Source organism: Lycium ferocissimum, chromosome 3 (assembly GCF_029784015.1).
Source record: "Lycium ferocissimum isolate CSIRO_LF1 chromosome 3, AGI_CSIRO_Lferr_CH_V1, whole genome shotgun sequence".
In the NCBI taxonomy this organism is placed as follows: domain Eukaryota; kingdom Viridiplantae; phylum Streptophyta; class Magnoliopsida; order Solanales; family Solanaceae; genus Lycium; species Lycium ferocissimum.
In genome coordinates this window covers 67,099,767-67,124,115 of record NC_081344.1, presented here as the reverse complement: position 1 = coordinate 67,124,115, position 24,349 = coordinate 67,099,767, and the positions used below count along the sequence as shown (strand labels likewise).

General features: G+C 34.8%; 1 protein-coding gene across 1 annotated transcript; it reads right to left on the bottom strand.

Moving 5' to 3' along the window:
- Window positions 1–565: 565 nt before the first annotated feature.
- Window positions 566–22,716, bottom strand: LOC132050470 (protein PMR5-like). Its single transcript, XM_059441723.1, has 5 exons — window positions 22,292–22,716; window positions 20,906–21,077; window positions 19,923–20,101; window positions 18,351–18,509; window positions 566–1,232 (listed from the first exon to the last, which is right to left on the bottom strand). The coding sequence occupies exons 1-5, from the start codon at window positions 22,615–22,617 to the stop codon at window positions 896–898; spliced, it is 1,173 nt and encodes a 390-aa protein (XP_059297706.1). The 5' UTR covers window positions 22,618–22,716; the 3' UTR covers window positions 566–895.
- Window positions 22,717–24,349: the final 1,633 nt, after the last annotated feature.

Here is a 24,349-nt window from a genome sequence, read left to right as displayed (position 1 = left end):
AATTTTTATATACAATTAATACACATGTCAGTAATAAAAAAAAAATGTAATATTAGTTTGAAAATTTATATTATGAGAGAAGATGAATTTTAGGTCTAGAAATGGTGTCTATCATATAGGGGGAGAGGGAGAGAGAGAAGAATCTTTTTAAAAAAGGAGAAAGAAGTTGATTGGTAAAGAATTATTCTATAATTAAGTCACATTTAAAATCGATTTTTTTCCTTAAAAAATGCCCAAAAATCGTGGGTATCTCATTAAGTCCAAATCTGATATTCTATTTGGTATACTTTGTAATTTTGTTGGTATGTTTTATAAATAAGAAAAAGTATCTTTATATTTTGTAATATAGAGTCTTAAGTAGTATTATTAAGTCATTTTCCCTTGTTGGATTTGTGAACCCATTGATGGATCTGGCACTGTGTAAGTAATGTCAGTGTGGCTACTTCTAACAAGGCGGCCCATTTTTCTTGGACCACTTGTCAAGGAGCAACAATTCAACCAAAAAAGCTAACAAAGAAAACCATTGTCAAAATCACATTGAATGGATTAGCTCACCAACTGAATGGATATGGATCGTATGACCTAAGTTCAATAAATTGGACCACAAATAGTGAATAATTACAAAATGAACAAGATAGTTTTCTTTTAGCATTTACACCCCAACAGGAATTAAAACTTTACCAAGTACATGTTTGATCTTTGTAGAGTTGAAATTTTGTACTGTTTCCTAAAATGAATTGCATCAATTGCCAGCAAAACATATAAAGAGGAAAATATTAAAACACTAAGATAAATGACTAGAATTACCTATAACTTCATAGTTAATCCGACGGATTTTGTTGTTTAACTGCAGAATTTGTCCGTCGCTAACTCATGTATTTTTTAGTAGTGGAAGCTAGAAGAAAAGGGCAGTGTAAAAGAGTTGGTTCCAAGTATCAGGCAAACCAGCAATGCACCAATGACTACAATCAGCAGAGTGATCAGGATTTGCTCTTTGCTCTGAAGTGAGTGCACCACTATAGATAGAAGGGTGTGCATCTTTTCTCATAGCTGATAGAAATGTTATGTCCAAGAGAAATGGAGGGTTGTTCATGTCCCTCATCACAGCCTGCATCACCCTCATTTGATCCGGGTACGTGCCCGGATACGTCGTGCCGGTCATCGGCACGGTCTCGCCGTAACAGCTTCTCGCGGAGGACGCTGCCGACGCGCCGGTGGTCCAATCGCTTGGGCTGCCATAATTGACAAAGAATTAGTATAGGCCTATGAATTAGTATAGGCCTATAGGGTAAAATTCACAAATACTCACTTTTCAATTCTTGCAATTAAAACATAATCACTATCATGAAGTTTTAATTTCCAGAAGTGAAATTTCATGATAGGGCTATTTTTTGGTTACAAGTCTGGAAGGTGGTTAACCCGCATTATTACTGTGTTAGCATATCATATCATTCATTGTATTGTATAGAGCGTATCAACTAACCGACTATTATTATATCATGCAATATTCTGTTAACTGTTAATTGAAGGGAATGTTTGACGCAAACGGTAAGAGCTGTCACCGTGTGATTAAAAGGAGAAGTGTCAAGAAAATAACTTATGCTTGTAGAAATACCTGATAAAATTGTTTACCATAAACCTTATATGTTCCAGCCTATCTAACAAGACCTTTGTGCACCACATACCTTTTTTTATTATAAAATATTGTGCTAACCGCCTCATTGAAATTTCAAAATGTTTAGATAGAAATGGGTTGCTTATTCATTATAGAGCAGCAACATACGGTCAGATCCGACTCTTTCTCATAGATCAAGCACGTAAAATATTTTGTCAGTCGAATTATAATATCCTTGCTTATTTAGATACCATATAAGATTAGATTAACAGTTCAACTAAAAAGTTTAAAATTATTTTATATGTTCTCAACTCTCAACGTGATACGTAAATAGTGCATAATTGTCTATCAAGCAGTTTTGAGTTTTGGAGTTTCCCACATGTGGAAAGCTATAAAATCATATGTCAATATGCCACCAGCAGACAAGTGACAAAACAAGTCATTAACTGCTCCTACAATGGGCCAATAATAATGCTTTATATGTTATAAAATAAAACTAAGCACTAAAAATAAGTAAGTAGTATTACTCACAGAGAGAGAAACGAAGAATACTTTGTTTTACTAAATTTTGTTCACATATCCATCAATGAATGAATGGATATATATAGCCTCATACAATGATGGTCATATGGGCTCACATAACATCATCATGACTTTGTTATCATAACTTTCATAACATTATCTCCACTACTGTCCACTATCTCCACTAATGGACATCCACTATCATTTCATAACACTCCCCCTTGGATGTCCATTAATTAGATGACGTGCCTCGTTAAAACCTTATTAGAAAAAAACCCGTGGAAAAAGTCCTAATGAAGGAAAAGAGTACACATATCTAGTAATACGCTTTGAGAAATTTTCATTAAAAACCTCACAGAAAACCCAAATGGGACAAAACCTTGGTCAAGGGAAAAAGTACAAAGGCGTATTTCACTCCCCCCGACGAAGACCAATATTCAGTTTGAGTCTTCGCATTCCAATCTTGAATATCATCTTCTCAAGAGTTGAAGTTGGCAAAGATTTGGTGAACAAATGCAGGATTGTCACTTGAACGAATTTGTCGCACATCAATATCACCTTTCTTCCGGGAGATCATGTGTGAAAAAATAACTGAAGGAAAATGCTTCGTTCTATCTCCTTTTATAAATCCTCCTTTTAATTGAGCTATGCATGCGTGATTATCTTCATATAATACGTAGGTAATTTTGTATCACATTTCAAGCCACATCTTTCTCTCGATGAAATGTATCATCGATCTCAACCACACACATTCTCTACTTGTTCATGAATAGCTATTATCTCAAAGATGATTCGAAGAAGTAGCAACAATGGATCTTTGCCAGGATCGCCATGATATAGCAAAGTATTCTCCGCATGTAAACGGATAGCCTCGTTTGAGATCGAGCTTTATGTGGATCGATAAATAACGCATCCGCATAACCAACAAGATCCGTACTACCTTTGTTAGTATAAAACGGACCCATATCGCTAGTTCCCTTCGTATATCGCAATATATGCTTAACTCCGTTCCAATGTCTTCGTGTAGCAGAGAAGAGTTATATCTTGCTAGCAAATTAACAGAGAACGCTATGTCGAGGTCTTGTAGCGTTAGCAAGATACATAAGTGCACCAATTGCACTAAGATATGGTACTTCGCTTGGACCAGAAAGCTCTTCATTTTCTTGAGGTCGGAACGGATCTTTACTCGCCAAGTGAGCGAACAATCATTGGAGTACTTAAAGGATGCGCATTGTCCATGTAAAACCGTTTTAAAACTTTCTCTATATATGATTGATGGATAAAGATCCTTTTGTGAAATGTTCAATTTGCGAGACCAAGACTTGAAGTTTTGTCTTTCCGAGATCTTTCATCTCAAATTCTTCCTTCAAATATTCAATCGCCTTTTGGAGCTCTTTCCGGAGTTCCAATGAGATTTATGTCATCAACATAAACGACAAGTATAATGAACCACGATTTTGTTTTCTTAATAAAAACACATGGACAAATGGCATCATTTGTATATCCTTCATTTATCAAGTACTCACTTAGCGATTATACCACATAGCACGATTGTTTTAAACCATATAATGATCTTTGTGTCCGATTGAATACATTTTCCGAGACTTTAAACCAAATGCTTGAGGCATTTTATATCCTTGGGGATTTTCGTATAAATTTCATTATCAAGTGAGCCATAAAGATAAGGCGCAACCACATCCATCGATGTATTTCAAGGGTTTTATATACGCCTAAACCGATAAGTATCGAAATGTTATAGCATCCATGCCGGTGAATACGTTTCTTCATAGTCAACGGGTCTTTGAGAGAATCCTTGTGCAACAAGGCGTGCTTTGTATCGTACAATTTCATTTCTCTCATTTCTTTTTAGTCAAAGACCCGTTTGTGGCCAACTGGTTTTTACACCATTAGGCGTTTGGACTACGGTCAAAAAACCTCACGTTTATGAAGTGAATTCAATTAGGATTGAATTGTACTCATTTTGGCCAATCATATCTTCGTCGACATTCTTCGACAGATTGAGGTTCTTTGATCTCCAAGCTTCATAATATTTGGTGCGAAGCATTATATGAAAAAACAACATTCGCCTGATTTCGAATGATTAATTGACCTCGTCACCGATTAAAAAACTTAATGATAGTTCTTTACTCGGGTCTGGGTTTCTTGATTTCTTCGGGAATATCGGGATTAATCGGATCTTGAACCTCTTCGTAGAGATCCTTTCATGGTGTCATTCGATCGTTGTTTGTATGACTTCTTTTTAAGATTTTTATCCTTGAGACGATAACTGCACGCTTCGGGCGTGGATGAGATTCGAGCTATGCCGTGCAAAATATATTGTCCACTTTGGAACGTCGATTCGAATAGGCACATTCTCTGCGGGGATATGCGACTTAGTTATTCTTTTCGAATCGGTAAATCCGTCGGCATTTGAGTTTGCTATTTTCTGCAAGTGGATGATCTTTTGGATCTCTTATGGCAATATAGGGGCAAGTGGATGAAAATGAGATAGTGATGGAAACTTTCCACGCAATTTCTCTTTTGGTTTCTTCTTTTCTCCTCCCCCTGGTGTGGGAAATTTGAAACGTCGAATATTAGTCACATAAAATGCGTGCGGTGAATAAATCTCACGTTAGTGGTTCGAGGTAGCGAATAATAGAGGTGATTCAAACCCGACATATTTTTCTTAGCACCGGGGGGCCCGTGCCCGAGTGCGTTGTGGTGGTGCTACGCACGTATACGACCTGTTCCCCGGAGATGAGCGATATTTTGGTTCATGACGAATATTTTAATTGTGAAATAAGGAGTATTTATTATAATGACACAAATTAAAGGCGAATAAGGGATCTTGCGTATGAATACTTTTCGACCTGACTTGATGGTAGGCAACCGTGTTTTCATAAGTAATGGTCTTGCTATCAATTGCAAACGCTTAATAAATGACTGAATAGGGGCCATTTTAGGTATGAACATGAGCTACGGGATGTTCAACTTTTATCTGACGATAAACAATAATCATCAAAAGAGGATTTGGGATATAAATTCTCCGGCGTTATCGAAGACGTATAGCCTTAGCCTGGATAACCGGGGTTTTCGTTTATTTGCTTCCAAAATTTTCCGGAAACCCCAGGGGGAAAAGGGGCATACGTAGACCCCCTCAAAAAAACCAAAAATTAAAAATAAAAGCCCCTCCCGGACGGGAATGTCCAATATTCCCCAGGGCTTCAGAAAGGGAGATTCAACCAACTTACCCGGGACTTACCCATTAACCCCCCCGGGAAAATTTTTTCAAAAAAATTAAAAATTTTTTTAAGGGATGCCCTTTTTTTCAAAAATTCCCCCCATCATTTTTGGGACGGGGACCTTTTTTAAAGGGAAAGGGTTAAAATGCTTAATCTTAAAATTTTGGGTTTTTTTACCGTTTAAATTGGGGTTTTCTTTGGGTACTTTGTTAACTGCCAAATTTTTTTGAAGGGAAAGAATTCTCTTTTTTCCCCCAAGGGCCCAAAATTGTTTTCCATGTTTTAAATTTTTCCAGGGGGGATTTAAAGGAAAAATGCACCTCTAAAAAATTTCTCACCCGTAAAAATTTTTTCCCCGGTTTTCAAAATTTTAAATTTTCCCTTTTAAAAATTTCCCTTTTTCTACTAGGAAAAAGGACCACTGAAAAATTACCCAATCCGCCTTTCTTTGACCCAAGCTTGTCCTAAAAAATTTCAAATTTCTTAAAAAATTAAAAAAGATAAAAGGAATATGGGTAATATTAATTGGGAAGCATTACACATTTTTTTAAATTACATAAAATTACTATTTAAAAAAGGGAACACATTTCAGGAAACATAGCAAATTTAAAATTTTTTCTTTTTTAAAACAAATCCCCAAAAAGGATTTTTTTTTTCCATTTCCAAAGAAATTTTTAATGCACGATTCAACATTATTCAAATTTTTTAAGGATTTTTTCCCGTTTCAAAAAATTTTTTGGAAAAAGATAATGGGTGTTTTCAAGGGAAAAAACAAGCTCTTAACCAAATTTAAATTTTTTTCCCCAGCCCCCCATTTTCACCCTTGGAAATACCGCTTTTTGGTTTATGATTAAAATTTTTTCCTGCCCAGGGCCAAAAATTTTAATGATTCCCCACGATTTAAAATTTTTTTATTTTTTTCAAATGTAGAAGAGTTGTCACATTTTTTTCAAAAACATTGCCAAAAGGGGGAAGAGGTTTTTAAGGATCGAAATTTTTCTTGAATTTTCTTTTCTGGAAATGCCGCAGAAAATTTTTAGGCAAAGTAAAAATGTTTTCAAAATTCATGATCGCTGATATTTTCACCGAAAATTTAAACCGAGAAAAGAAATTTTTATAGCTTTAATAGTTTTAAACCCGGGGTTTTAAAGTTAACAAAACTTTTGGGGCAAATATTTTCCGTTCATATCTATTTTTTAAATTATTAAAAAGGGGATTTTTAAAAATTAGATATTCCTTTTTCCCCCCCTTTTGGGGGCGATAAATTGCCAGCGCCTTTTTATTTTTTCAAGGGAAAATTCCCTTTAAAGAAAAGGATTTCATTTTGCAAATATATAGAGGCCGGATATATCTAAAGCTACAAATTCACGTTTGGTAAGATTTGCCATTAGTAAGAAGATAGAAAATCAATACCTTAGAGGCTTTAAGTATTTGCTCGGAACGGCGAGTCTCCGTGCGTGCGTGTTATAAAAATAAACTAAGCACTAAAAATAAGTAAGTAGTATTACTGGAGAGAAACGAAGAATACTTTGTTTTACTAAATTTTGTTCACATATCCATCGACGAATGAATGGATATATATATAGCACTAAATACGATGATGGTCGTATGGGCTCGCATGCTTGTCATCCTTGAGCATTAGTATCCAAGCTTTAAATAACGTGCTCTGCTTCAATATCCCTTTATCTCCACTAATGGACATCCACTATCATTTCATAACTTTTTTTTTTTTTTTTTTTTTTTTTTTTTGAGACATGGTGATATTTTATAACGAGGTTATAATATTGACCTGCATGGGCCACCATGTTATGAAATGATAGTGGATGTCCATTAGTGGAGATAGTGGACATTAGTGGAGATAATGTTATGAAAGTTATGATGACAAAGTCATGATGATGTTGCCATGTGAGCCCATATGACCATCATTGTATGAGGCTATATATATCCATTCATTCTGTTGATGGATATGTGAACAAAATTTAGTAAAACAAAGTATTCTTCGTTTCTCTCTCTGTGAGTAATACTACTTACTTATTTTTAGTGCTTAGTTTTATTTTATAACACGTTATCGCACGTACTCCGTCGTTCCGAGCAAATACTTTAAAGCCTCGAAGGTATTGATTTTCTATCTTTCTTTACTAATGGCAAATCTTACCAAACGTGAATTTGTAGCTTTTTAGATATATCCCAAGTGAATACCTATATGTCTTGGATTCTTTGACGCCTTAAATTCACCTTAATGCGATGGGTCCTGCGTACACCATCAAAGATAAAAATGAGGCATCAAACCAAGACCGTGCCAAGGCAATGATATTCCTTCGCCATCACCTCGACGAGGACTCTTAAAAATGGAATATCTCATCGTTAAAGATCCTTTACTCAGGAATAATTTGAAGATAGATATGACACCAAGATGGTCATACTTCCACAAGCACGTTTTGATTGGCTCCATTTAAGGCTACAAGATTTTAAATCTATTAAAGCATATAATTCATGCCATGTTTAAAATTATTTCGCCTGAAATTATGCAATGAAAATATCACCGATCATGATATGCTAGAGAAAACATTTTTCACTTTTTTCCCGCCTCGAGTATGCTCCCGCAAAGAATAATACCGTTCCAGAAATGAAGTTCAAGAAATATTCGATCTAATCGCACATCTTCTAGTGGGCCGAACAACATAATGAATTATTAATGAAAAATCATGAAAGCCGACCTTATCGGCAATCGCCCCCATTCCCCGAAGTGAATGAGGCAAATTTTCGCCATTCTAGGCGTGGAAGAGGTCGTGGCCCCGTGGTCATGGCCGTGGTCAAGGAAGAAATTTTAATCATAATTCTCGTCTTGCACCAAATAATACCCTTCACCACCAGCAGTAAAAGAAGGATAAAAGGAAGGATGAAAAAAAAAAAAAAAAAAAAAAAAAATTCAGAAAAAACAAATGCTGATGTGTGGAGTGAAATGGGCACCGGTCACGTACTTGTCGTACTTCAAAGCACCTAATTACGCTGTATCAAGCTTCTCTCAAAAGGGCGTAAAAGATGCCGAAGCAAATTTTATTTCCGAAGATAATGTTGAGTCCACGATCTAGACGTGGCGCATTTCTTTGAACTCCCGAAGGAAAATAGATCATTTGATCGGGTGATGGATCCGTAAAAACTTAGATATTTCATACGTGTCGTTTGTATGTGCTTATGTTTCCATGAAGTGTGTGTAACGCTTGTTTAAATAGTAATATATGTAATAAAATGTGTGTAATGCTTTACCTAATCATAATATCTACTTCGATATTCACTTTATCTATTATTTCATTTGAAGAATCTATGGAAATCCCTCAAATTTTATTTGGATCAATGACCAATCATGAAGATATTTGTGTGATTGATAGTGGAACAACACATGCCATATTCAAAGATGAGAAATACTTTTCTCACTTGCGTAGAAAAAGGGGAAATATTAATACAATTTTTGGAAATTCGAATTGATCAAGGTCTTAAGAGCTACTATATTTCTGACTAAGGGGACGAAACTTGTTATAGAGGATGCATTATTCTCTTCTAAATCCCCAAGAAACTTGTGAAGTTTCAAAGATATCCGCCGTAATGGATATCACGCTGAGACATTAAACGAAATAAATGATGAATATCTTGCCATTACAAAGAATGTCTCCGCCGTAAATATGTTTTGGAGAAATTGCCAACTTTGTCTTCCTCGTCCGTATTATGCAAAAATTAGTACAATTGAAGCACACTCGATCGTAAACCAAAAGTTTAATGATTCAAGTACTTTTATGCTTTGGCATGACCGAATAGGTCACCCCGGATCAATAATGATGAGACGAATTATTGAAAATTAAACGGGCATCCACTTAAGAACTCCGAAGATTCTTGAAAGGGTGAATTTTCATGTGTTGTTTGTTATCGTGGGTAAATTGATAGCTAAGTCATCACCAATGAAAGTTGACGTTGAATCTCCCTCGCTTTTCTTTATACATGGGGATATATGGGACCTATTCACCCATCTTCGTGGGTCATTCTTATATTTGGCCAGTTCTAATAGATGCTCTTCAAGCGTTCTGCATGTATCTTCATATCGTCTCGCAATTCGGCGTTTGCGAAGTTATTGGCACAAATAATACGCTTATAAGGCTTCCTCAGATTATCCTATTAAGGCTATACGTCTTGATAATGTCGGAGAATTTACATCCCAAACTTTTGGATGATTATTGTTTATCACTGGCCAGATAAAAAAGTGAACATCCCGTAGCTCATGTTCATACCCAAAATGGCCTTGCCGAGTCATTTATTAAGCGTTTGCAATTGATAGCAAGACCATTACTTATGAAAACACGGTTGCCTACCACCGTTTGGGGGTCATGCTATCTTACATGCAAACATCCCTTATTCGCCCCCCGACCGAGTCATTATAATAAATACTCCCCATCACAATTAGTATTTGGTCATGAACCAAATATTGCTCATCTCCGAATCTTTGGTTGTGGCAGAGGCGTGAGTAGCACCACCACAACGCACTAAGATGGGCCCCCAAAGAAGGTTAGGAATATATGTTGGGTTTGAATCACCCTCTATTATTCGCTACCTTGAACCATTAACGGGAGATTTATTCACTGCACGATTTGCAGATTGTCGATTTGATGAAACAAATTTCCCACAATTAGGGGGAGAGAGAAAAGAAGAAACCAAAAGAGAAATTGCGTGGAAAGTTTCATCACTATCTCATTTTGATCCACGTGCCCCTATATGTGAGCAGTGAGATCCAAAAGATCATCCACTTGCAGTAAAATAGCAAATCAAATGCCAGACTGATTTACCGATTTGAAAAGAATAACTAAGTCGATATCCCCGGCAGAATGTGCCTATTCGAATTGACGTTCCAAAGGGACAATATACTAGTGTCATAGCCTCTCGATCTCATCCACGCCCGAAGCAGCTATTGGGCTCCAAGGATAAAAATCCTAGAAAAAGAAATACAAACAATGATCGAATGACACTATGAAAGGATCTCAGCGAAGAGGTTCAAGATCCGATTAATCCCGATATTCCCGAAGAAATCAAGAACCCGAGACTCGTTGAGTAAAGAACTATCATTAAGTTTTATCGGTGACGAGGTCAATTTGAATCATTCGAAAATTGTGGTGAATAGTGTTTTTTCATATAATGTTGCACTAAATATTATGAAAGGCAAAAGGAGGATCGTAACCTCAATCCGTCGAAGAATGTCGACGAAGATATGATTGGCCAAATGGAAAGAAGCAATTCAATCAGAATTGAATTCACTTGCTAAACGTGAGGTTTTTGGACCTGTAGTCCAAACGCCTAATGGTGTTGTTATATCCCGTATTTCATGCATTCGGATAATTCGAGAAAGTCATGGTAAGATAAGGACAAGGTCATTTTCAAGAATTATTTTAATGTACGAGTTGTCGTGAATATTATTTATGACTATTATAAGTATGGAAATATTGTGAATGGTTAAGAGCAAGAAGAGAAATTCGCCAAATGGGCCGTGGAAATAATGCGGAAGGTTAGGGACAAAATCGTAATATTGAAAAAGTCGAGGGGCAAAATGGGAATTTCACCCAAGTTTCATGAAAATTCTAAAGAGGCCATATTGGCCATGTGACAAAAAGAGAAAGAAAGATGACCAAAAAAAAAAAGGGGAAAAAGAAAATAAATAAAGTCATCTTTTTCTTAAAAATTTCAAGAAAATTCTAGAGAGGGGCATGTGCCCCTCACATGCATGAGAGTTATGTGTATATATATATATATATTTGTTCATCCTTCAATTCAAGACAAAAATTCAAGAAAACCAAACAAAAGAAAGAAGAGGAGAAAACCATGGCCTATTCGGCCATGGAGATGGAAAATGGTCCTCATGAAATCTTATCTCAAAATTTTTTTCTTTTCATGTATTCCTATTAATTCAAGGGCCCTCTTCAACGTGGTATAGTTGTTTCGGAAGATAAGTCATCCGTTTCGTCGTTTTCGCATTTTAGTCAAGTGAAGAAGTTGAAGAGGAAAGGTAAGAATTTATGTCCTTTTATGGGTTATGAAGGCTTGGTTCATGATGTAGTAGGTGGAAATGGGTAAAAATTATGGAAATATGGATGTTGTATAGTGGACGTGTGCATGGTGTGAGTTGGCCGTGTTGGGGATTATAATGTGTAGAGAAAATGGATTTATTTTGTCTAGTATTTAAATTGTTGTTGTATGTATGGAGATAGATGAGCTTCATAAAATATGTGGTGTAGGTGTGTGGCCGAATATGTTGTGTAGGAAAATGAATAAATTTCTATATAGTAATTTGATTGTTGTTGATGTGTATTCTATGACAAAAATGAGAATTTGATGGTTTAAATTGATGTTGGAGTTGTTATGGGCTGATTTGAAAATAAATATAACGTTAGTGTCGTTTCTCTATTTATGAGTCTAATGTTGCTAAGGTGTGTATTGTTGAGGCAGTTTATGGATTTGGAGAATAAAAATGTGTTGGTGATATTGTGGTTAATGTGGGATGTCGATGAAGTTTATGAACTTGGAAAGAAGAAACTGTGTTGCTAATGTTCTTATTGAAGTCGGAAGGATTCAGGTGGTATGGGTATGTTGATTAAATCATTTTGAAAGTCATATGAATTGAATTGAATGGATTGAATGTGAAAATGTTGCTAGAATAGTGTTGGTATTGTTGATAGTTGGCCGGGTTGAATTCCCTGATTCTCGTTGATGTTGATTTGGGGCCGAGCCATATTCTCGGGGACTCGTGTATTTACGGGGAGGTGCCGGAATTTCGGTAAAATAAGTGAACTTATTTGGAAGATTAAGACAAGTGTGGGTTAAGAGTGAAATCTTAAAGCTTTATGGTTGATAGTTGGTAAATGTGACCAAACCGCAGATTTTGGCGAACTTCGGACGGGGAGTTGGAGTAGCGTAAGCGGCAGAAAAGGTATGTAAGGCTTCCCTTTTTCTTCTTTGGCATGTCTTAGATGCACTAGGCTTGATTACGAGCCTCGGGGCCACTCTAAATCTAGAAATCCGAGATTGAATTTAGTTACTATTCATTCAATAGAATTGAACTAATTAGTTTACACTTTAGTGCAAGAAATGGTTAAGCGTCCGTAACCTTTGGAAACGAAAGTGGAATGTTTTGAAATCTTCAAGGATGACCTAATAGACATAATGACCACGTTTTTAGGTCCGCTATCCGACTTGACTCGAGGTGGGACCACGCCCCTCAAGACCTAAGTGTATAGTACTATTTGCCTTAATTCCGTTCGTTAAACAATGGAAATTTTGGACTAATGATTTGAGTTTGTTATAAGTATCCCAGAACCCCGATATGGGTATTCTGATTAGACTATTCTGATATAGACGCTCCGATAAAAGTAAGTTTGATATGAATATTCTGATATAAGCAGTCCGTCGTAAATGTTCTGAAAATAGAAAATCCGATATAAGTATGCAAACATAAGAGTGATATATAAGCATTGGATATAAGTAAGTTGATACGAATACTCTCTGTAAGTCTTAATGTTCTTCATACACGACCTCGGATCGCTTGGAAAGTCCGAAGAGGTTTCTGCATGTTAAATACTTATAATCTCTCCGACGCTAACCTCGCGAACCCGAGACTTGTTCCGAATCTTTCGTATGTTAATAAGCGTATGTATTCATCGAGTCCGATTTCATATGCATATGTTTCCGCACTACTCGCCGCGCGCGACTCAATGTATCTTTCATCGAGTCCGGCCAGGGCATGTTATGATCTCGTATGTACGTCACGATACGATTCTCGATTCACCGAGTCCCGGCCGGACATGTTCTCGTGCGCACTTTTCTCGCATTATTCACCGAGTCCCTCGTATCGCGGCCGGACAGTTATCCGTATGTGATTATGATGAAATGCCGCGGGGACTCGTGGCCGTGACGGGCGTACGATTATTATTCACCGAGACCCGCAAGAGTAGGTCGGGACACGTTATGTACATATGATTCGGTATGCATGATTTTATCTACCGAGTCCCTTAATAAGCGGTCGGACACGTTGTTTGCATACATGACATCCGATTCGCTATACATGATCCTATTCACCGAGTCCCTCATCAAAGGGCCTGGACACGTCATACACATATGAGATTTATGATTATGACATGCATTCTCGTATTCCGTCCGACATATGTCATCTTCGAGCCTTCCGTACGTTCGTACCGTCCGACGTATGTCGCATCTCCGTACGATTTCGAGATGTTCGTATTTCGTCCGTTATATGATATCATCCGGCACCCGCACGTTCGTATCTTCTGTCTGATATACGACATTATCCGAACATTCTGTACGTTTGATATTCCGTTCGATATATGATCTCATCTGAATGTTCTGTACGTTCTGTGCTCCGTCTGACGTGTGACATCACTGGGCGCCCGTATCTTCGCACCTCTTGGATTACGGTGTCCGTGAATGCAAATTAAGCATTTTAGGTATTTTGGTTGACCCTTTATTTTCTCGTACACTTTTGGCTTATGAAACAGTATGTATGAATTGTGTCCGAAAGGTATGTGTCCGGGTACTCGGAGTATATATATATATACTTACTTGATAGTTCCGTCTGTTTCAGTTATAGTTTTGTTTATTTGTATTGCATGCCTTACGTACTCGCACATATTCCATCGACCCCCTTTCTTCTGGGTCGCGTTTATGCGCGCGTGTGTACCCTGCATTTGAGTGAAGTGATTATAGAAGATGTTCCAGCGGAGATGGCAAGCTCCACTTTCCCCGAAGTACTGCCGAGTCAGAGTCTGTCTGATTTGATTTTCTGGATCTGTATTAGAGACTTTGCAGACAACGTTGTAGGTATGGTATGTCAGTCTGTCAGCGGCTCCATCAGCCGACATGTCGATTTGTGTTGTGCAATAAATTGTGTACAATTACATATTTTGTCAAATTTGAAAGCTTCATTATGTATTTGATGATTATTCAGTTTAGAGATTTGAAAAAATTTTATGTGCATAATAGAGTCTCGTGGTTCGCTTCGCTCCGTGATGGGGGTCGGTGCCCATCACGTCCCGGAAATTGGGGCGTGGCAGTGTAAAACCGCTGGCCACAAATGGGTCTTTGTATTTTAAAAGAAATGAGAGAAATGAAATTGTACGATACAAAGCACGCCTTGTTGCACAAGGATTCTCTCAAAGACCCGTTGACTACGAAGAAACGTATTCACCAGTTATGGATGCTATAACATTTCGATCCTTATCGGTTTAGTCGTATATGAAACCCTTGAAATACATCCGATGGATGTGGTTACAAACTATCTTTATGGCTCACTTGATAATGAAATTTATATGAAAATCCCCGAAGGATATAAAATGCCCGAAGCATTTGGTTTAAAGTCTCGGAAAATGTATTCAATCGATTACAAAGATCATTATATGGTTTAAAACAATCGGTGGCGCATGTGGTATAATCGCTTAAGTGAGTACTTGATAAATGAAGGATATACAAATGATGCCATTTGTCCATGTGTTTTTATTAAGAAAACAAAATCGTGGTTCATTATACTTGCCGTTTATGTTGATGACATAAATCTCATTGGAACTCCAAGAGCTCCAAAAAAGGCGATTGAATATTTGAAGGAAGAATTTGAGATGAAAGATCTTCTAAAGACAAAACTCTATCTTGGTCCGTAAAATTGAACATTTCACAAAAAGGATCTTTATCCATCAATCTCGCCTATATAGAGAAAGTTTTAAAACGGTTTTACATGGACAACGCGCATCCTTTAAGTACTCCAATGATTGTTCGCTCACTTGAAGTGAGTAAAGATCCGTTCCGACCTCAAGAAGAAAATGAAGAGCTTGGTCCCGAAGTACCATATCTTAGTGCAATTGGTGCACTTATGTATCTTGCTAACGCTACAAGACTCGACATAGCGTTCTCTGTTAATTTGCTAGCAAGATATAGCTCTTCTCCTACACGAAGACATTGGAACGGAGTTAAGCATATATTGCGATATCTGAAGGGAACTAGCGATATGGGTCTGTTTTATACTAACAAAGGTAGTACAGATCTTGTTGGTTATGCATATGCAGGTTATTTATCTGATCCACATAAAGCTCGATCTCGAAAATGTTATCCGTTTACGCGGAGGTATCGTTATATCATGGCGATCCACAAGCAACTATCCATTGTTGCTACTTTTTCGAATCATGCCGAGATAATAGCTATTCATGAAGCAAGTAGAGAATGTGTGTGGTTGAGATCGTTGATACATTTCATCGTAGAAAGATGTGGCTTGAAATGTGATACAAAATTACCCACAAAAGTATTATATGAAGATAATCGCATGCATAGCTCAATTAAAAGGAGGATTTATAAAAGGAGATAGAACGGAAGCACATTTCACCAAAGTTATTTTTCACACATGATCTCCGTGAAGAAAGATGATATTGATGTGCAACAAATTCATTCAAGTGACAATCCCGCATTTGTTCACCAAATCTTTTGCCAACTTCAACTCTTGAGAAGATGATATTCAAGATTGGAATGCGAAGACTCGACACCTCGAATATTGGTCTTCGTCGTGGGGAGTGAAATACGCATCGTATTTTTTCCCTCGACCAAGGTTTTGTCCCATGGGTTTTTTCGGCAAGGTTTTTAATTTATAGCCTCTCAAAGCGTATTACTAGATATGTACTCTTTTTCCTTCATTAGGACTTTTTCCACCGGGTTTTTATCTAATAAGGTTTTAACGAGGACGTCATCTAATTAACGGACATCCGCGGGAGAGTGTTATGAAATGATAGTGGATGTCCATTAGTGGAGATAGTGGACATTAGTGGAGATAATGTTATGAAAGTTATGATGACAAAGTCATGATGATGTTGCCATATGAGCCCATATGACCATCATTGATGAGCTATATACATCCATTCATTCTGTTGATGGATATGTGAACAAAATTTAGTAAAACAAAGTATTCTTCGTTTCTCTCTCTGTGAGTAATACTACTTACTTATTTTTAGTGCTTAGTTTTATTTTATAACATTGAGATAGTGGCCCATGCAGGTCAATGTGGCCCATGCAGGTCAATATTTCACCATTAATAGCCTGTTTGGTCAAGTGGATGTCCATGTGGAGATAGTGGCCCTGCAGGTCAATGTGGCCCATGCAGGTCAATATTTCACCATGTTATGAAATGATAGTGGATGTTTATTAGTGGAGATAGTGGACATTAGTGGAGATAATGTTATGAAAGTTATGATGACAAAGTGGAAAGCTATAAAATCATATGTCAATATGCCACCAGCAGACAAGTGACAAAACAAGTCATTAACTGCTCCTACAATGGGCCAATAATAATGCTTTATATTTTATGTTGCGATTGTTCTAGTACGATTATTATTATTATGGCCTAACAACTAAACGGTGTGACAACTGACTTTTAACTCATCTTGTCTCAACATTATCTATACATCATTTCCTCTATTGTACAAGTACTCTACCCCCACCACACACACATTTTGGCTTCTAACCAGCCGGTATGCTTGTTTTGGAATTTTGATTAATTCAGATTCACGTGATTATCCATAAAAGAAAAGAAAATATTCTCTATCAGAAATATTTATATTCCAAGAATTCAAATTCTAGACCTTTGATTAAATATGGAAATATTGGTTTGGGATAAATTGTGAAATTATCACAGGGATATTTTTGACATTCATGCAAAACATTAAGGGAACCATAGTAATTAAAGGTTATATAGTGGTATTTGGATTTAAAAATATGTTAGTTCTGTGAACAAACAATAGTTGGAAAACATTAATTTGTTTTGTTTGGAATATAAAGTATTTGAAGCGTTGTTTCGCAAATATTTATGCTGGATTACGTGTTTTTCGTGAACAAAATGCTACAGATATAACAGACAAATTTATTAAAGTATCAATCATCAAGAGACATTATCATGTGAAAATTACAATTATTGATGAAATAAATGTATCATAATTGAACTAATCGATTATTATGATAGTCCAATAATATTTGTAGTCAAAGTGCTTATTTTGACTTCTGCTTTAATTCAACTTTTAAAAACAAAATCGCATGTTATACCACTGTGTTTGTTCCAAAACTTTGAAGAGAGGTTTCAATTAATTCATCAATTTTTGCAAAAAATACCATTTGTCAACCGAACACCAAGAAATTTTCTTCTTCTTTTTCTCTCCAGTTTTTGCAACTAAGTTATATTTGCTGAAAATCCTTTTTTTCCCTTGGCGTTTGGTTCAAAAACAAATTTTGCAAAAGTTGATATTTCATTTCACAAATAAGTTTTTCAAATTTTGAAGAAACTGTTAACTTTCACAAATTTCTTTCAACTTCAAATAATTCTTTTTTCTTTTAATTTCCACTTCACATCTTATCCAAAAGCTTTAAATACTTTTCAAATTATGTCGGCGTTGTCCAACTTGGAGTGCTACCTAATTTGATAAGCTATGATGGCCCAAGGTCCCGTAGGACTTAATTAACTACTAAAACTTTTTTGTTTTTACCTTGACAATTTACACATCCATTTTTATTTATCAAGCTTATCATTAGACACGATTAAAAAAAAAAAAAAAAAAAAAAAAATTAAAACCATGATCTAAAATATTTCATAATATTTGTTTGATTCTAAAAGCTTGTCCTCAAGGCTAAAATAGAAAATTCAAGTTAAATTGTTTCCAAATTGATAAGGATTCCTTTTTCAGAACGGACTAATAAAATAATATTTTCATTCTACTTTGAAACGGAGGGAGTACTAAAGTGAGTCGATAAGCAAGTTTACAACTTCCACCTTTAGTTGGTGTCTCGGCTTCCAAAGAATGAAAAATATTTTGATAGAGAGGTTTTAATTCGAGAGGAAAAAGTGATTAAATAAAAACAGGCAAATTTGGAGAAGAAAAAGTGAGAGAGGGTTGACATACTTGTAATGTGTAGGTGAAACACCCTGAAAGAAGAGTCTTGTTCTACTTTTGTCAATATTTGCATCAATCCATCTTGCCCATGTCCTTAAGCCTCGTTCTAGTGCCACCAGCCTATCCATATCTTGATACAATTTGCCTCCTAAATCCATGTAGTCCCACCTGCATATTACCACATTTTCACCATTTAATTTCCACCATAATTCATGTCAACCGCTGTCACACTTCATTGTCCTAACTTCATTTGATTCTCAACTATATAGTTTGAAAAAGAAAATGTAGTAACATCTTTTCAAGAGTTCAATAGTAACATCAAATTTTCAGGCATTTACCTATGACTATTGAGGGAAAAAATAGCTTTATTTTGGTGAGACTAACATGATATTCAAAGATGTGGAGATTTCAATTATATATAGCGACAGATGGGAGACAGCAGATACCCGATAGAATATTCAAAGTATCCACAAATTGACCCGATTCTCAATGTTATTAAAAAATTTACTCCCTCTTTTTCATTTTACATCTTTTAATTAGACTGGACATGAAGTTTAAATGTATAAACTGTGTACAATGTATGAAAATGAATTAATTTTATCGTCTTAATTTAAAAATTTGTATAATGTATCAAAATGACCTTAATTTTTTGGTGATCTTAAGCATATCATGTAGGATATTGAAATTAAAGAATTACTAAGTATACTAAGTCATAATATTTTAAACGAACTAAAAATGAAAACCTGAGAGATAAATTGCGACCGACAAAGTTTACTCCAATTGAAATTCTAGAGAAGAGAAGAGTGGAGCAATGAATGGCAAAAAGTGAATCTGGGTCAGTATATTATCCTTGGAGATATATAATGATTGGCAGTAGATATCAAGTATCTAGTAGTAGAATATAGAAGCATGCACAAACCGATCGAAACGTCATTGTTACTAAAAAGAATACTACCTCTGTTTTGTTTTAGGTTTCTTAATTTGACTGACATGAAGTTTAAGAAAAATAAAAAATATTTTTGACTCTCCTAATTTTAATTTAAGGATGGATATAACATGTACCAAAAGATTCTTAATTATTTTGTGATCTTAAATATGTCATGTGGGATGTTGAAATTAAAAAGTTCTTTCAGTATACAATTTTTTTTTTTAAAGAAACTAAAAATGAAATTAACACAAATAACACCACAAGAAAAACAAGAATAGTGACAGAAGAATCCATCGAAATTCAGTCATAAATTCGACTTTGTAATGAATTCTCCGCCTTCATATATTCGCTCGTCGTAAAAACTTTGTGACAAAATAATGTCTCAGTCTCAAAATTTTGTGATAGATTTGTGCCGAAATGTCCTCTTAGTTAGAGACGAATTTTGCTAATCAGCCACAAAATATTTGTTATACAATTTTGTATTTTTCTTATAGTTTAAATTGCAACCGACAAAAATATTTGTCACAGTTTTGTATTTTTTCTTATAGTTCAAATTGCAACCGACAAAGTTTACCCCAAATTGAAATTCTAAAGAAAGAGAAAAAGTTGAGCAAATGAATGTCAAAAAGTGAATGTGGGGCAAGTAATATTACCCTTGGAGAGCCCCTTTGTGAGTCCACCAATGGCCAGTATTGAAAGAAAGCACATCTACACCTTTCCAAGCATTGGCATTCTTGGATATATCATCCAATCTTAGAATTCTCTTCCCTTGCACTAAGTCTATGTCCACCAGATAAGGTGTTCTGTAAAATGATACAGATACTCCATAGTCCTGCAGACACATATCAACCAATTTTACGGCCAACTTGGAGTGTCAACTAGAATACTAATCAATTTGTCAACGATAGAAACATATATTCCTGTCCGTTTTATTTATGTGTTACTCCTATTTTCTAATTAGTAATTCATTCCAAAAGAATGTCATATTTCTAATGAAACATCTCTCCATTTTAATTTAAAATTCATGCTGAGTGAAACTATGTCACATATATTAGAACTTGAAGGAATATATATAAAGATGTACACACTGAGAGTGTAGGAAATGTTTACACTATTTGTGTTTTCTAATATGTTATAGCAAGTTATGTGTCCTAATTTCTAAGTTACTAATCCAGCTTATTATGACTAACCTTTTAGGTGATCTCATAGTGTAAGAATTTTGTTTGTGCAGTCAACGCACAATATTTAAACTTTTTTTGCATTTAAGAGTTTAAGTGCCACGCTGTGACTGCACAAACTATATTTACGTAATCAGACCACCTATAAGGTAATAACCCTTATAATTGATAACCTGATAAATTTTATAAATAGTTTGTTATCATAAAGTTCAACAACATCAATAATATAAAAAAATTAAAATTAGCTATGAACTTTGTCGCTAATCCGTTGTTAAATTGCTCGTAGCTAATAAAACTTTTCGATAATCCATGCTAATCCTATTAGCGACGAATTTTGTTATTTAAGTACAGAACTTGTTAGATGGTAATTTCTATTTTCTTAGTAGTGATTGTATTACCGATATACATAACTTAAGTCCTATATGTATAATTAATGAGAGAGAATGAAAAAGGCTAACCAGGAATTTGTAAGTAGAGATAGGGTCACCCGTGATCATCTTTGTTTGAGCTCGTGGGACTGCTGCTGATATCATACAAATCAATGACTGCCATTGGTTCCTTCCTAATGAATCTCCCACATACATCACTGTCTTCCCTCTCATTTTCATCAAAAAGTCTATCCCATTGAACCTACCAAAAAAACAAAAACAAACCCAAAAAGTTACAAACTAAAAATAAATAAATGTAAATTACACTATTAATCAAAAGTCAAGTACATGGAATTGTCATATTATATACTTCATCTGTCCTAATTGATGTGATACTTTCGCTTTTCGAGATTTAAACTGTATGAACTTTGACCAATATTTTAAGATATATTTTTGCACCAAATTGATATGATAAAAGTTGCAACTTGTAGCACTTTTCATGTAGTTTTCAAATATATAGATTTTAATCTTAAAATATTGAGTTAATTTTTTTTTTTAATTAAACTGGCACCCTTTTATTAATCTCGAAACAGGGTACCAAGCTGCGGGAAAACCTCCCTAATCTACTTTGAGAGACTGGTATAATCTAATTCAATTTAGCATTGAAATTTAATTAAATTGACATAGGAAAGCGAATAATATCGCATAATTGGAATAAACGGAGTAGTAAGCATGATCTGGTAATAGATGCGGATGGAGTATATAATCGATTGATTCAATTGAACTCAATATTATTGACGCCAATTACAAATATATATGTGAAAAAACTAACAATCAACAAATATTAAATTCGGCAACTCATAATTCGAAAGTACGGGGAGTTCAATAATAACATCCTAATAGCTGAAATTATTATATTTAGATCTTGAATACATTTGTAGTAACATGAAAGAAAAGGTAAGTAAATAGCTAAAATAAGTCAAATTACATCGACACTATAAAAACTGTTACATTATCATACTAAGGTAAAACCATTCAAAGACGGAAACCATATTTAAGGACTAAAGTTTGAACCCATCAAATTCAAACTATAAATCAGCTCTGATTAGTAACATAAAAAGAAGGTAAATAAACAACTAAAACTGGTTAAATTACATCTTCATAAGTAAGAAGTTATTATACTATCGGTGCATATGAGTTAAATCTAAAACTATAAAACAAAAGCATTCAAAGATTGAAACTTTATTCAAGAACTAAAGTAAAATTCATATTCTGAACATGCTTCTCATTAATAACATGATAATAAGGTTAGTAAACAACTAAAATGGGTCAAATTACATTGATATCATAAAAAAGCAGTCAAAGACTGGAACTTTATTCAAGAAATAAAGGTCCAACCTAGCAAATTCAAGAAAAAAAAAAAAAAAACACATTCAAAGATTGAAACTTTATTAAAGAAAAAAGATTTTCCAGTACCTTGGAATGTCACAATTTGCTGGTTTCCATCTATATTTGAGATAATCAGTGTCTGGTCTTCCATACATTTGGCAATTAAATTGTGAATCAATAATTGGACAAGAAGAAGATTGATACAATGGATAAGTTTCATCATAAACCCAAGTACCCTTAAACAAAGCACATGAAGTTAAATTTGCCAAAAGCATTGGCTTTTTATGAATTTGTTTATTTTGGTGGTTCTTTAAAGCTGCTAATGAAAATACATAAGAAAGTTGTAGTAAAAAAAGACATATTAGAAATCTAAAGGAAAATGATTTAGTTGTAGTAGAAGAGAGAAGATTCATTGGAGAAAATTAAAAGGAAGGGATATAATAGTAGCAGAGAATAACAGAGAAAGAGAAGAAAAGAAATGAGGGAAGTTGAAGAAAGAATGTTATAAATGCATGTGCTAGTATACCATATTATAAAGGGAAAGAGGAATGGGCAAGGGAAGGAATGGGAATTTTTGTTGCTTAGTGTGCATGTGAAGATAAATTGTTTCCAAGAATCATAGTGGATTCAGAATTTAAAGGGATCTTTACATAAATAACCGGTTAGGTTTACTGTTTACTTTCCTTAGTAGGTATACGTAAATTATACGTTGTTATACACTAATTATACATATATTATATATCACATTCACCGGGTATTATTAGATTAAGGGGTGGGCGAGCAGCTATTCAGATTAAGGTTAATTCTTCGACTTGTTAAAATAGCAATAAATACAAAGTATCTCTGCAGAGAGTAATATAGAATTCTTCCATTATATAATGGTGTTTGACTAAACACAATTTTAAAGAAAAAAAAACTTTTGAAAATGTTGTAAAAATACATGTCTAACTTATTGTCTTGAATGTACTATTACATTTCTATGGTTAATAAGAGCATAACATTTTTTTTTTTTGGTTCGCTACCTGGTGTCAGGTACTCGCATTGGAGTCTGACTAAATTCGGATTCACGCTGCGTAGGGCCCGTTTAGGGAAAGTCTTTCCTTACCAGGAATTTTTTTCATACCTAAAACTCGAACCCCAAATCTCTAGTTAAGGGAGGAACAACCACATCTACTGCACCACATCCTTTGGTGGTAATAAGAGAATAACATTTAAGATATAGTTGGAACTCCAAGTTAGAATTTCTAAATATAAAAAATGTATTTCAAATTTTTTAAAACAGATTAAAAGGAAGGGATACCATGCAAATTGAAGCAATAAAATATAAAAAGAAATTTTCCATTAGCAGATCACCTAAAAGATTATTATAGGTAGGGACACATAATAAGTGAAACTAATTATTTGTTACAACTAGAGGGAAATCCAAAATTTTAAGTTAATGAGGATTAAATACAAGAAAAGGCATCTTACTGAGTTTTGAATAAATAATTTATATGTCAAGTGATTTTCTTAATACAAGTACAATTTTTTTATCAAAACTAGTGTATTCGATCGAACGGCTAGAATTCTAGCTCCGCCCTTGATTACAACACAATATATAATAAGTTACACTGATATCATAAAAGTGATTTACATGCAAGACTTTTTATATGTCCTGTCCATAGTTCTCGTGCGTTATTATTGCCATAAAGGTGAACTAGCGGTGGCTGCCTAAAATGTGGACTCGTGACTGCCATTTCATCACAATTATTAATCCTTAAATTAAAAGCAGTTGAATATTTGGACCAATCCTTGTCATTATTTTAGCCACTTGGATTTGATTTAATTAACCTCTAAATAATTAATATATGGACCCTACTTTGTGTTTAATTACTCGTGATTTCTCTGTTTTGTTTTGATTATCTGTATCAATTTGTGTGTTTATACAACTTGAATCCATTTGACGTTTATTACTCCTTCCGATTCATATTATATGATGCTTTTAGCTTGGATACCCCTTAAGAAATTCACTTATTCCTAAAAAATAAGAGTTATTTTTCACCAAATTATCCTTAATATTTAATACAGTATTTTTACTATGTCCTTAAAAGACAAGAGCTATTTTCACCAAATTATATATATGAGAAAACACTATTGAGTTTCTGT